Below are 14,986 nucleotides of genomic sequence, written 5' to 3' on the forward strand. Positions count from 1 at the left end.
ATAACAAGAGGGGATACTAAGGTCAAGAAACATTTGACAGTGAGAAAAGAGCCAGTAGAGAAAGTTTTTGAGAAAAGGAAATAAGTGAAGCTGCAAATATTTTAGGTAATTTTGCCCCAAACCAAACCCATTGCCATCGAGTCAATTCTGACTCATAGCAGCCCTATAGGACAGAGGAGAACTGCCCCATACAGTTTCCAAGAATCTCCTGGTAGATTCAAACTGCCAAACTTTTGGTTTGCAGCCATAGCTCTTAACCACCGCACCACCACGGTTTCGATTGTGCCCCAAGGACATTGGTTATATGGGTTTCTTTTAGAAAAAAAAGAGAACATTATACATAGTTTTTTCTACTAGTGTCAAATTTTGCAGTTTTAGGAGTTTGCTTCACTGAGCCACGTTTTAGTTTAATAGGTCTGCAGAGAAACTACTGCTCTCTGTCCTGTGCAGGAAACACAGCCTCTGACCATTTAAAATGTTCACAATCTGTATTACAGGTAGTCCCCAATTTACGATGTATTTGAGCTCCGACACACCACACTTAAAATTATCCATTTTTGTTTTTCTTTTTACATCTTTTGGTTAATAATATGTACTACATATTGTGTTGCAGCATGTAATTTGCTGATGTTACCATTCTCACGCCAACCCCCAAAGATAAATAAAGATAGAATTTATAAAGATACTGATCATAAAAGGCAATAATGAAAAATGTTTAAAATGAGGTATTTGACTTACTTTGGAACCAAGTTATGACAGTCATGGGAACAGAACTGCATCATAAGTTGGGGACTAATAACTAAGAGGCAGTGTGATAAAATATAAACAAGAGTGGTTTATTTCTTTTCATAAATGGCTAGAAAGAAGAGTGCAGTCATAAGGGAGGAAAGTGCTATGAATAAGAAAAAAAAAGAGAACTTGGGTTTAATTTGTCATTTCTTGCTCACATGATCTTAGGTAAATTACTGAATTACTCTCTAACACAAATTCTTCATCTGTAAAATGAGTATAATAATTGTATGTGTGTCATGGAATTTCTCTGAGTAATAAGAGATAAGAACTCAAAGCCATTGCTGTCAAGTCGATTCTGACTCCTAGCGATCTTAAAGGACAAAGTAGAACTGCCTCATAGGGTTTCCAAGGGTGTAATCTCTACAGGAGCAGACTGCCACATCTTTCTCCCGAGGAGTGGCTGATGGGTTTGAACTGCCCATCTTTAGTTAGCAGCCAAGCTCTTAACCACTGCATCTCCAGGGCTCAATAAGAGATATTGTTGCTGTTGTTGTTAGTTGCCTTTGAATATGTTCTCTCAGGGACCCTATATACAACAGAACAAAACACTGCCTGGTCCTGTACCGTTCTGACAATCCTTGGTATACGATTGAGCCCATTATTGCAGCCACTGTGTCAATCCATCTCATCACGGGTCTTCCTCTTTTGGTGACCCTCTGCTTTGCCAAGCATGATGTCCTTCTCCAGGGACTGGTTCCTCCCAATAATATGTCCAAAGTATGTGAGACATAGTCTCCCCATTCTTGATTCCAAGGAGCATCCTGGTTGTACTTCTTCTAAGACAGATTTGTTCATTCTTTAGTCATTCATGATCTATTCAATGTTCTTCTCCGTCACCACAATTCAAAGGAATCAATTCGTCTTTGATCTTCCTTATTTATCGCCCAGCTTTCACATGCATATAAGGTGATTGAAAACACCATGGCTTGGGTAAGACCAACCTTAGTCTTCAAGGTGGCATCTTTGCTTTGTAACACTTTCAAGAGGTCTTTTGCAGCAGATTTGCCTAATGAAATGTGTCTTTTGATTTCTTGACTACTGCTCCCATGGGTGTTGATTGTTGATCCAAGTAAAACGAAATCCTTGACAACTTCAGTCTTTTCTCCATGTATCATGATGTTGCTTATTGATCCAGTTGTGAGGATTTCAGTTTTCTTTATGTTGAGGTGTAATCCATACAGAAGGCTGTAGTCTTTGATCTTCGTTAGTAAGTGCTTCATGTTCTCTTCACTTTCAGCAAGCAAGGTTGTGCTATCTGCATAACGCAAGTTGTTAATGAGTCTTCCTGCAATTCTGATGCCCTGTTCTTCTTCATATAATCCAGCTTCTTGGATTATTTGCTCAGCATACAGGTAGAATAGATATGGTGAAAGGATACAACCCTGTCACACATCTTTCCTGACTTTAAATCACGCAGTATCCCCTTGTCCTGTTCAAACAGCTGCCTCTTGATCTATGTACAGGTTCCTCAATGACCACAATTAAGTGTTCTGGAATTCTTTGCAGCATTATCCATAATTTGTTATGATCCACACAGTCCAATGCCTTTGCACAGTCAATAAAACACAGGTAAATATCTTCCTGGTACTCTCTGCTTTCAGCCGGACTCAATCTGGCATCAGCAATAATATTTCTGGTTCCAGGCCCTCTTCTGAATCTGGCTTGAATTTCTGGCAGTTCCCTGTTGATATACTGCTGCAGCTGCTTTTGAATGATCTTCAGCAAATTTTTTCTTCCGTGTGATATTAATGATATTGTTCAATAATTTCTGCGTTTGGTTGGATCACCTTTCTTGGGAATAGGCATAAATATGGACCTCTTCCAGTTGGTTGGCCAGGTAGTTGTCTTCCAGATTTCTTGGAATAGATGACTGAGCACTTCTAGTGCTGAATCCATTTGTTGAAACACCTCAGTTGAAATTCCATCAATTCCTGGAGCCTTTTTTTTTTTTTTTTTTTGCCAATGCCTTCAGTGCAACGTGTACTTTTTCCTTCATTACCATTGGATCCTGAAACGGTTGAACATCTACTAATTCTTTTTACTTGTAGAATCCTCTAATATTGCAGCTCAAGGCTTGAATTTTTATTTTAGTTTTTTCAGCTTGAGAAATGCCAAATGTGTTCTTCTCTTTTGGTTTTCTAACTCTAGGTCTTTGAACACGTCATTATAATACTTTACTTTGTCTTCTCAAGCTGTCCTTTGAAATCTGATCAAGCCTTTACTTCATCATTTCTTCCTTTCGCTTTAGCTACTTGATGTTCAAGAGCAAGATTCTGGCATCCATTTTGGTCTATTCTTTCTTTCCTGTCTTTTTTAATGACCTCTTGCTTTCTTCACGTATGATGCCCTTAATGTCACTCCACAACTTATCTGGTCTTTGTTCACTTGTATTTAATGTTTCAAATCTATTCTTGAGATGATCTCTAAATTCAGGTAGAATATACTCAAGGTCATACTCTGGATCTTGTGGACTCGTTCCAATTTTCTTCAACTTCAGCTTGAACTTGCATATGAGCAATTAATGATCTGTTCCACAGTAGGCCCCAGCCTTGTTCTGACTGGTGTAATATTGAGCATTTTCATCATCTCTTCTCACAGATGTTGTTGATTTGATTCCCGTGTACTCCTTTTGGCAAAGTCCACGTGTATGTTATTGTTGTTAGATGCCATCAAGTCAGTTCCCACTTGAAGTGACCCTATGTACAGCAGAAGGAAACACTTCCCTGCCCTACACCATTGTCACAATTGTTATTCCATTTGAGCCTATTGTTGTAGCCACTGTGTCAATCCATTTCATTGAGGGTCATTCTCTTTTTCCCTGACCCTCTATTTTACCAAGCATGATGTCCTTCACCAGGGACTGATCCCTCCTGATAACATGTCCAAAGTAAGTGAGACAAAGTCTCACCATCCTTACTTCCAGGGAGCATTCTTGCTATATTTCTTCTAAGACATACTTGTTCATTCTTCTTGCAGTCCATGGTATAATCAATATTCTTTGCCAGTTGTACATTATATGTTCTAATTATTAATGGATGTTTGCAGCTGTTTCTTCTCATTTTAATCTGTGTCACATCAGCAAATGACCTGAACAAACGAATGAACCCATTGCCTTCGAGTCAATTCTGACTCATAGCAACCCTATAGGGCAGAGTAGAACTTCCCTATAGTGTTTCCAAGGAGCTTCTGGTGGATTTGAAGTGATGACCTTTTGGTTAGCAGCCATAACACTTACCCACTATGCCACCAGGGTTTCCTCAGCAAATAAAGGTCCCAAAAATTTGACTCCATCCACGTCATTAAGTCGTACTTTGACTGCCTTCCAACCTGATTGGCTCATCTTCTGGCACTATACCAGACAATGTTCCATTGCTATTCATAACGTTTTCACTGGCCTTTTTTTTTTTTTTTCAGAAATAGACTGCCAGGTCTTTCTTCCAAGTCTGTCTTAGTCTGGAAGCTCTGCTGAAACCTGTCAGCCCAGGGTGACTCTGCTGGTATTTAAATACTTTTGTGGCACAGTGGTTAAGAGTTCGGGCTGCTAACCAAAAGTTGGGCAGTTGGAATCTACCACTGTTCCTTGGAAACCCTATGGGGCAGTCCTATCCTGCCCTATAGTGTCTCTTTGTGTCGGAATTGATTCCACAGCAACGGATTTGGTTTCATTTGTTTATTTGTGTTTGTTTGTTTTGGTGGCAAAGTTTCCAGCATCACAGCAATACACAAGCCACTGCAGTACAACAAACTAACACAAGCATGGTGGCCACATGTATAGTCCCTATTTCTATTGTTGAAAAAATTTATTTGCAGTGAGGTAGTGGTTAGTCTTATAGAACTCTATCATGTGATCTCCAGCACCAAGGCCATATTTTCCAACTACCAATCCTTCTTATTTCCAACTTTCTCACTCCAACCACCAGTAATTATCAATGCATCTTGATGGCACATTTGATCAATTTCAGACTGCAGAAGTTGGTTAAAATCTTCAAATTCTTATCAATAAGAGATAAAGCATGTAAAATAATTTGTTCAGAACCTAGAACATAGTGATTGCTCAATAATATTAGCTATAAATTACTATAAGAAGCCCTGGTGGCACAATGGTTAAGCTCTCAGCTGCTAATCAGAGTTTGGCAGTTCAAACCCACCCAACAGTTCCACAGGAAAAAGACATGGCGATCTGCTCCTATAAAGATTAAGACCTGTTGCCGTTGAATGAATTCTGACTCATAGCTACTTTAGAGGACAGAGTAGAACTGCACCATAGAGTTTCCCAGGCTGTAATCTTTACAGGAGGACACTGCCATATTTTTCTCCCATGGAGCAGCTAGTGAGTTTGAGCAGCTGAACTTTTCATTAGCAGCAAGCAAGAGCGCTTAACCACTGAGCCACCAAGGCTCCTTCCTTAAAGTTTACAGCCTAGAAAACCCTATAGAGCAGTTTTACTCTGTCAAATGCGACCACTATGAGTGAAAAATAAACTTGATGGCACCTAACAACAATATGATTACTATCACTGTTAATCTGGGGTTTCTATCCTGTCTCATCACTGTTACGAGGTGCTTTACTCATCTTATTTCATTTGATCCTCACAGCAATCCTGGGAATTAAATAATCACTACTCCCAGTTTGCAGATAAAATTCAGAAAGGATAGGTAATTTCCTCAGGGTGACACAGCTAAAAATTGGCAGAGCCAATTGCTGTTGTTAGGTAGGCTCTGACTCATAGCAAGCTAATATATAACTGAAGGAAATGTTGCCTGGTCCTGTGACATCCCTGCATTAGTAGGTATCATTGAGCCCATTGTTGCAGCTACTGTATCAATCCTTCTCATTGAGGGACTTCCTTTTTTTCATTCACGCTCTACTTTACCGAGCGCGATGCCCCTCTCCGGTGACTTGTCCCTCCTAATCACATATCCAAAGTAAGCAAGACTAACTCTTACCATCCTGTCTTCTAAGGATTATTCTGGCGTACTTCTTCCAAGACAGAGTCTGGCAGTCTGTGGCAGAGTCAATATCAGAGCCCAATTCTGAATGATGATAGAAGCTCTCCTTTTTCTCATGAGTCTAACAACCTCAATGTTGAATTTCTGTTCTCTATGCCTGAAATATCAAGTGTTTGCATGCCAGGGAAAACACTGTGTGACCATAAATCTTAGTGATACATATATTTGTGTAGGAATCAATTTGTACCCTGTCTCTTCAACTATCTGCAGAGGCCATGAAATATCTGGCCTTGGGCCACTTCAGCTTTTCCTTTGCTCAAGATTGAAGCTTCATGTTGACCTGAGGTGTGTTAATTTGTTCTCTGCTGGTCTAACAAGAAAAACCCAGAGTAGGCCAGGGATTTCATTTCCCCTAAGGAATACGCTCTGCATAACTGACAGAGTACGCATCGGCCCAGCTGAAGAGATTTACCTGGCAGCAAACCTTGGACAGGCTCTTGTTTTATTCCCCAACTGTGTAAAAAAAATTAATAAAAATAGTTAATTGGCCTGGGACACTGGAGCCATTGGTTATCTTGGAAACTATGGGGAAATCTCAATAATTAGACTGAAACGCTGTCATCTTCTACCTTCATCTTTTAGATCTGGGCAACACCTACAGCTTTTCATAAGATCTATCCCAGCTTTCTAAATGAATTGCAAAACCACCTATTGAATTTTTTTAAGGTTTCCAAACTTGCAGAGTATCTCCATTATGTGTATTTGATAATGTTTGGAGTAAGTGGATGTCATTACATTTCAGTATCCTATTAACATAGTCTTCAGGATTTGGGTCATAAAATTGTCTCGGAAGTTAAAAACCTGTGATAAAGCTTAGAGCCTGGAATATAGTAGGCATTGATGAATGCATTAAGAAATGAATGAATAATTGAACAAGTGAATTTAGGAATATTAAATAATATCAAAAACTCTTTGGATGGAATCCAAACCATGTGTATTAGTTTTTTATTGTTGGGAAACAAATTATCACAACTTTAGGGGCTTGAAACAATACTCAGTTATTAGCCGACAGCTCTGTAGGTCAAAAGATAAGCACAACATGGCTGAGTTCTCTGCTAAGTTATCACAATGTCAAAATAATGGTATCAGCCAGGCTGTGTTCTTTTCTGGAGGCTCTAGGGAATATTCCACTGCTCAGTTCATTCTCAGTGTTGACAGATTCCAGTTCCTTGTGTTTAAATGACTATGTTTTCTATTTCCTTGCTTACTGACAACCAGGGGCTGCTCTCAGTCCCTAGAGTCTGCCCATATTCCTTGCCATGTAGCCATTCCATTGCCTTTAAGCGAGCAATGGTGATTCAAATTCTTCTCATCTCTGACTTCCTCTTTTGTAATTATTCAGAGAAAACTTTCTTCTTTAAAGGGATCATGTGATGAGATAAGGCTTACACAGATATCTCTCTATTTTAAGATCAATTGTGCCATACATTATCCTAATCATGGGAGTAAAATCCATCAAATTCACATTTCCTAAGGTTATATAGGGCACGTATGCCAGGGGTTGGGAAATCTTAGAGGCTATTTTGAACATGATTTTGTCTCCCCCAAAATATGTGCTAAATGCCTGGCCTTGTACCAGTAGATGGAATCCTACTCAGAAATGGGCTTTTTCTTTTGTTTTGTTAAAGAGATCATACCAGTATAAGGCGAAACCTAAACCTGACCACTTCTGACTTATAAAAAGACCAGAACAGACACAGAGACACATAAACAGGTGGAAGTCAGATGACATGCAAGGACCCATCTATAAGCAAAGAACACCAAGGATTACCAGCAGATACCAGAAACTAAGATCAAGGCTCACAGAAGGGATCAACACAGCCAAGACCCTGACTTGGACTTTTAACTTCTAGATCTGTGAGAAAATTATTTTCTAGTTAAAGCCACCCACTTGTGGTATCTCTGTTTTGACAGTATAATGTAACTAATACAATGACCATCCTAAAATTCTGCCTAGGCCACTATAGAAAACACTTTAGCAGTGGACTCCAGGGTTCACCATTGTATTTCCCTCCCTGAAATCACAATTCAATGTTCCCAGGGCTGCTTGATTATTACGTAGTACAGCCCCAGGGTTCAAAACCAATATTTGATTTTGTTTTCCCTTCTTTTTTTTATAATATATTTTCTGACCTTCCAGCTGTGTTGTTCTGAAATAGCTTCAATAGCAGATAGAAAAATTCTATTATCTCCCTCCATTAAATGAGTGCAATACAAATGTAGACACATACAGAAAATATCATCTTTGAAAAATCAGGTGTGACTTGAGCCCTTACTAACTTCTAGCACAAAATTGAATTTTTATATTCATTTTAAGTGTTGGCAAAGCAAAACATTGTTACACAACACAGAGCCAGTTAGGAGCGGAGTGTGTGCCCTCATGTCTTCTGCATCAGAGGAATAGAGGTCATCTCATGACTTACACAAGAGAAATGAAAAATATAAAACTGTTGCTGAATTCAAAATTTTACATTTGCACAAAGCTCTAAGTTCTTTGAGCAAATGTCATGGATTGAATGTGTCCCCCAGAAATATGTGTATCAATTTGGCTGGGCCACAATTCCCAGTATTGTGTGATTGTCTACCATTTTGTCACCTGATGTGATTTTCCTATGTGTTGTAAATCCTATCACTAGGATGCTAATGAGATGGATGAGATCTGCAAGATTAGATTGTGTCTTAAACCAATCTCTTTTGAGATATAAAAGAGAGAAGTGAGCAGAGAGACAGGGGGACCTCATACCACCGAGGAGTAAGTACCGAGAGCAGAGCTCATACTTTGGATACAGGGTTCCTGCTCAGAAAAGCTCCTAGTTGAGGGGAAGATTGATGATAAGGACCTTTGTCCAGAGCTGACAAAGACAGAAAGCCTTCCCCCAGAGCTGACACCGTAAATGTGAACTTCTAGATTACTAAACTGTTAGAAAATAACTTTCTGTTAAAGCCACCCACGTGTGATATTTCTGTTATAGCAGCACTAGATAAATAAAATAAGACAGCACAGGTGTTATTATAACTTATTTGTTAGCAAAGCTTAGTTTTCAGGAAACCAAGTCATGATTGACTATAGAATATTGCCACCTATTAGTACATGCTATATCTGTTTTATGCATTTTATATTTTCTTTTAACTGAGTTTATTTGGGGCCTTATACTTTTGGGATTTTTTTTCTTAATGATTTCCAGTTTCTTGTTTACCCTGCAACTTAAAATTTTTAGCACACAAAGTGATTATTTTATTACATGGCAGTGAAAAGAATGCATTGGAAGTGCTTCGTCTAATAAAGTTATAATGGGCGTTCCAGAACACTTAATTGTGCTTGTGAGGAATTTGTACATAGGCCAAGAGGTAGTTTTTTCAAATAGAACAAGGGGATACTGCCTGATTTAAAGTCAGGAAAGGTGTGCATGAGGGTTTTTTCCTTTCACCATTCTTATTCAATCTGTACACTAAGCAAATAATCCAAGAAGCTGGACTATATGAAAAAGAACGGGGCATCAGGATTAGAAGAAGACTCATCAACAACCAGTGTTATGCAGATGACACAGCCTTGCTTGCTGAGAGTGAAAAGGACTTGAAGCACTTACTGATGAATGCCAAAGACCACAGCCTTCAGTATGGATTACACCTCAACATAAAAAAAAAAAAAAAATCTTCACAGTTGGACCAATAAGCAACATCATGATAAGTGAAGAAAAGATTGAACTTGTCAACAACTTCAAGGATATCATTTTACTTGGATCCACAATCAACACCCATGGAAGCAGCAGTCAAGAAATCAAGCAACATATTTCATTGGGAAAATCTGCTGCAAAAGACCTCTTTAAAGTGTTAAAATGTAAAGATGTCACCTTGAGAACTAATGTGCGACTTACCCAAGCCATGGTATTTTCAATTACCTCATACGCATGTGAAAGCTGGACAATGAATAAGGAAGACTGAAGAAGAATTGATGCCTTTGAATTATGGCTTTGGTGAAGAATATTGAATATACCATGAACTCCCAGAACAAACAAGTTTTTCTTGGAAGAAGTACAGCCATAGCGTTCCTTAGGTGTGAGGATGGTGAGACTTCATCTTACGTGCTTTGGACATGTTATCAGGAGGGACTGGTTCTGTGGAGAAGAACATCATGCTTGGTAAAGTAGAAGGTCAGCAAAAATGAAGAAGACCCCCAATAAGATGGATTGACACACTGGTTGCAACAATGGACTCAAACATAGCAGCGACTGAGAGGATGGTGCAGGACTCACACTGTTTTGTTCTTTTTTACATAGAGTTGCTATAAGCCAGAACCAATTTGAGGGTAAGAACAACATAAATAGAGAGAGAGAGAGAGCCCTGGTGGCACAGTGGTTAAGCATTAGGCTGCTAACCAAAAGGTCAGCAGTTCAAATCCACCAGCTACTCCTTGGAAACCCTATGGAGCAGTTTTACTCTGTTCTGTAAGATCACTATGAGTCAGAATCGACTAGATGGCAACGGGTTTGGTTTTTTGTTATATATATATAAAAAAAAAAACATTGTTTTAATGGGTTATATATATATATATAAAACTATATGAGGTGTTATCATGTAAGATGCTGAGCTAGGCTAGATCAGCCTTCCATATGTTCTCCTAAAACCCAGTGTTCAGCCCAACGGCCAGCACATTGCATATTGTTGTTGTGAGCCGCCATGTAGTCAGCCCCTGACTCATGGTGGCCCCATGTGTTACAGAGTAAATCTGGGCTCCATAGGCTTTTCTTGGTTGTAATGTTTACAGAAGCAAAGTGCCAGTTCTTTCTTCCTTGGAGTCACTTGGTAGATTCAAACTACTAACCTTTCAGTGAGTGGAGAATTGCAAACCACTTGCATCACTATCTCCTTTAATCATCCAACATCCCTATGAACCATCAGTGTGCAAAAGACTTGGTTAAGAGCCCAATTTCTCCTTCCAGCTGGATAATATCAAATGATTGCACCCCTCCAAGATGCAGAATATTCAAAAGTGAGAGTGAATATTGAATTAATAAATATATATCCATATGAGATTTGATTTACATGAGAAAATAAACTTGTGGTAGCAAGTTGGTAAATTTAATCTCTAGAAAAGTACTCCTTAAGACTAAAGGGGAGAAATACTTAACATATATTCCCTGGCTTTGTTCTAAGCACTTTACGTGTATTTAGTCATTTAATCCTCATCACACCTTAGTGATGTATGTACTATCATTATACCATTTTGTAGATTTTGGTGAGGCTCGCATATGAGAGTAATTCAAAGAATCAATTCTTCTATATTTATATGTATTTACAATCCGTTATTCATTTATAGAACTTTCATTGAAAGGCTGATGTAATTTTTCTTCTACAATGATGGGACCTGTATCCATTTGTAAATCATCTTGTGAAAAATAAAGTTTTCAAAACAAACAGCTAACATTTAGTGGGTACTTGCAATTGGCAAGCAGTCTACAAAGCATTTTTTTTTTTTATCTAGTTTAATTTTCGTAATGACAGTGTTGTTTGATCTCACAGTAAGTAGCACTTCGGATTTACAGTCCATGTCATTTTAGCAATGGTAGAGAACTCTGGAACATTTAATTGGCAGAAACTGTGAATCTGGCATGCTGGGTTAAGAATAACCCGAAAGATAGAATCGGGATGAAATTTTACAGAACTTCAAATTTGAAAAATTTAACATGCTAGCTTGAGTCACTGGGTCAAGAATACTAAAACTGACTCAGAGGAAGTTTACATTTCCATAATACGAAATGAGCAAAGAAAAATAATGGTAATGAGAAAAATATTCATATGAATTCTTATATCATTTAGTGTTAGGTGCTTTCGATGTATTTTAACACATCTGTGCACACTTGATTTTCATAACTATACCATGAGTAGTTATTGATGTCCCATTTCCCAGATAATACAAGGAGGCATCCAGCCAAAATCCCACAGCTGATAAGATTTTCCTTTTTCTAGTCCACCTACCCATAAACAAGCTGTTTCATGTCTTGATGGTTCAATAGGTGATCACCAAAATAATTCAGACAGTCTCACTCTTTACTCAGCATATGCGTATTGTAAGTTATGGGGAAATGTTTCTTCTTTCTTCATGGTCTTTGCCACAACTCATCACAATCATCTGGTTTAACTTAAAGCTCAGCCTGGTTGCTTGGAGCCTGGTAATGCAAATGGTTAATGAGCTCGGCTGCTAATCAAAAGGTTTTGAGAGCCCAGACGTGCCTCGGAAGAAAGGCCTGGTAATGTACTTTTGAAAATCAGCCCTCGAAAATTCTATGGAGCGTAGTTCTACTCTGATACCCATGAGGTCACCATGACTCAGAGTCAACTCCATGGTAACCGCTTTATTTTTTCATTGTTGCCCAAGCACTTTCCCCAAGGTTCGAATATGAGAAGGGAATTTTCGAGTCATTACAATCATGACCCTACCTTCCTAAGGATCCACATTAAACAAAACCAGTCGTAACCTCCTATGACTGAATTGCTAAAACCTCTCTCTCAAGTATTCCTGAGAAGATTTTGAAAAAATGAAAATCGTATGTCCCCCTGGAGAAAATATGCAGACCAGCATTGCATGTTGTTAGATACTGTAAAGACTAGTGTAAAATATTCAGAGTGTTGCTCTGAGTGACCTAAGCCACATCTTCCCCATTTATATTCCAGTGTGACATGCAAAAAGGTGCAGCTTAAACAAGTTTTGGTGGGCAAATACATATAACACACACAAAAATCAAGAAATACAACTCTACCAGAATCCAGAAACCTGTCTCGGTCATCATACATTTCATCCATCTGAGAGGTATTCACTGTCCTAACTTTCATGATCACTTCCTTGCTTTGATTTGCTGTTCAACACTCAAAGTATGATCTCCAAACAATATAGTTTTCCTATCACCTGTTTTTTTTTTATTTGTTTGTTTTGTTTTTAAATAAATGGAATCATACAGTCTGTAACTTTATCAGTTTGTTGAGGTCTTGTTCGGTGCCATCGAGCTGGTTCAGAGTCATACTGACACTATGTACAACAGAACAAAACACTTCCCAGTCCTGTGCCATCCTCACAACCATTGCTATTGCCTATTGTTAAAGCCGCTGCGTCAATCCATCTCATCGAGGGTCTTCTTTTTCACTGACCCTCCTCTACTTTACCGGGAAACCCTGGTGGTGTAGTAGTTGAGAGCTACGGCTGCTAACTAAAAGGTCAGCAGTTCGAACCCACCAGGCACTCCTTGGAAACTGTATGGGGTAGTTCTACTACGTCCTATAGGGTCGCTATGAGTCAGAATTGACTCTACGGCAATGAGTTTGGGCTTTTTTCTACTTTACCAAGCATGATGTCCTTCTCCAGGGACAGGTTCCTCCTGATAACATGTCCAAAGTACATAATTGACTTATAATAAACCACACACCTTTGAAGTGTACAATTTGATAAATTTTGACATATGTATACCTCCATTCGTGAGGTCATCGCCATAATAAAGATAATGAACAAATCTATCACTCTCAAAAATTTACTCATGCATGTTTTAGTGACCCTCCCAGTGTATCATATTCCCAGGCAAATACTGTTTTGCATCCTCACTACATGCTAGTTTGCATTTTGAGATTAATTTACGAGATTTATACATTTTTGAAATTCATTTATGTTGTTGCATTTCCCAATAGTGCATTTCTTTGCATTACTAAATACTATTCCATTATAGAGTTATACCCACAATTTGTTTATACATTCACCTGCTGATGGCCATTGTGGTGATTAAAATGACACTGATATGAACATTCATGTCCAGAGATTTGTATGGGCATAAGCTTTCTTTTACCTTGGGCGAATGTATACAAATGCAATGGCTGGATCATAGGATACTTACCTTTTTAAGATATTGTCAAACTATTTTACAAAGTGGTTTTACTATTTTGCATTCCCATCAGGAGTATATGAGAGTTTAGTTGCTCCACATCCTCGCCAGCACTTAGTATGGCCAGTCATTGTAATTTCTAAGCAGCGTTTAGTGATGCATCATTGTGGTTTTAATTTACATTTCCCTAATCAAATGTTAAAGGTTGGCAGTTCGAATCCACCAGGCACTCCTTGGAAACTGTATGGGGCAGTTCTACCCCATCTTATAAGGTCACTATGAGTTGGAATCGACTGATGGTGATGGGTGTTATTTATTTATTGTTTTAATTAAATGTTAAAATCACCATCTCAGCTCTCATTTGGTTAATATTTGCATGGAATACTATTTTCCATCCTTTCATTTTCAATCTATTTGTGTCTCTGGGCCTAAGATTTGTCTCTTTCAGATGATGTATAGTTGGATCATGATTTTTTTATCCATTCTGCCACCCTCTGCGCTTGATTGGAGCAGTTAATTTATTTACATCATGGTAATGACCAATAACAAAGAACTTCACTCTGACATTTTTTTTTTTTTTTTTTTTTTGGTGTGTGTCTTATACCTTCTTTCTCCTTCACTTTCTCCATATTGCCAAAATTTGTGTTTTGTTGATTTTTTTTTTTTTGTAGTGAACTGTTTCGATTCCCTTCTCCTTTCTTTTGTGTATATTTTTTAGGTATTTTCTTTGTGGTTACCATGGAGATTATATTTAACATATTGCTTTTATAACAACCGTGATGAAATTGATACCACCTTAACTTCAGTAGGAAACCCTGGTGGCGTAGTGGTTAAGTACCATGGCTGATAACCAAAAGGTCAGCAGTTTGAATCCACCAGGCACTCCTCGGAAACCCTGTGGGGCAGTTCTACTCTGTCCTAGAGGGTTGCTACGAGTCGGAATCGACTGGATGGTAATGAGTTTTTTTTGTTTTTGGTTTAACTCCGGTAACATACCAAAACTCTATTCCAACACCACCACCATCTCTCCCCCACCCCAGCCTTGGTTAAATTGTTGTTATTACCTATTACATCGTTATACATCGTGTGACCCGTAAGATATATTTATAGTTTTTTAATACATTTGTCATTATAAAGCATAAAGGGCATAACAACTAGAATTATCAACCAAATATGTCTTAAAACTAGCTCTTATACTTGCCCATGAAATTACCTTTACTGGAGACTTATTTTTCTCTGCACAGCTTCAAGGTGCTGTCTATTATCCTTTCTTTGCCATATGAAGGACTGCCCTTAGCATTTATTGTCAGACGGGTCCAG

General features: G+C 38.4%; 1 protein-coding gene across 2 annotated transcripts in view; it reads left to right on the top strand.

Moving 5' to 3' along the window:
- KCNIP4 (potassium voltage-gated channel interacting protein 4) overlaps nt 1–14,986 on the top strand; it is a 280,790-nt gene that overhangs the window by 200,419 nt on the left and 65,385 nt on the right. The window contains exon 2 of one of the 2 annotated variants that reach the window (XM_010591393.3): nt 6,891–6,899. The exons of the other annotated variant lie outside the window; for it this stretch is intronic. Within the exon in view, the coding sequence (XP_010589695.1) occupies nt 6,891–6,899 (9 nt within the window). The remainder of the gene's footprint in view (nt 1–6,890; nt 6,900–14,986) is intronic. 2 annotated transcript variants of the gene reach the window in all.

Source organism: Loxodonta africana, chromosome 5, assembly GCF_030014295.1.
Source record: "Loxodonta africana isolate mLoxAfr1 chromosome 5, mLoxAfr1.hap2, whole genome shotgun sequence".
Classification (NCBI taxonomy): Eukaryota; Metazoa; Chordata; class Mammalia; order Proboscidea; family Elephantidae; genus Loxodonta; species Loxodonta africana.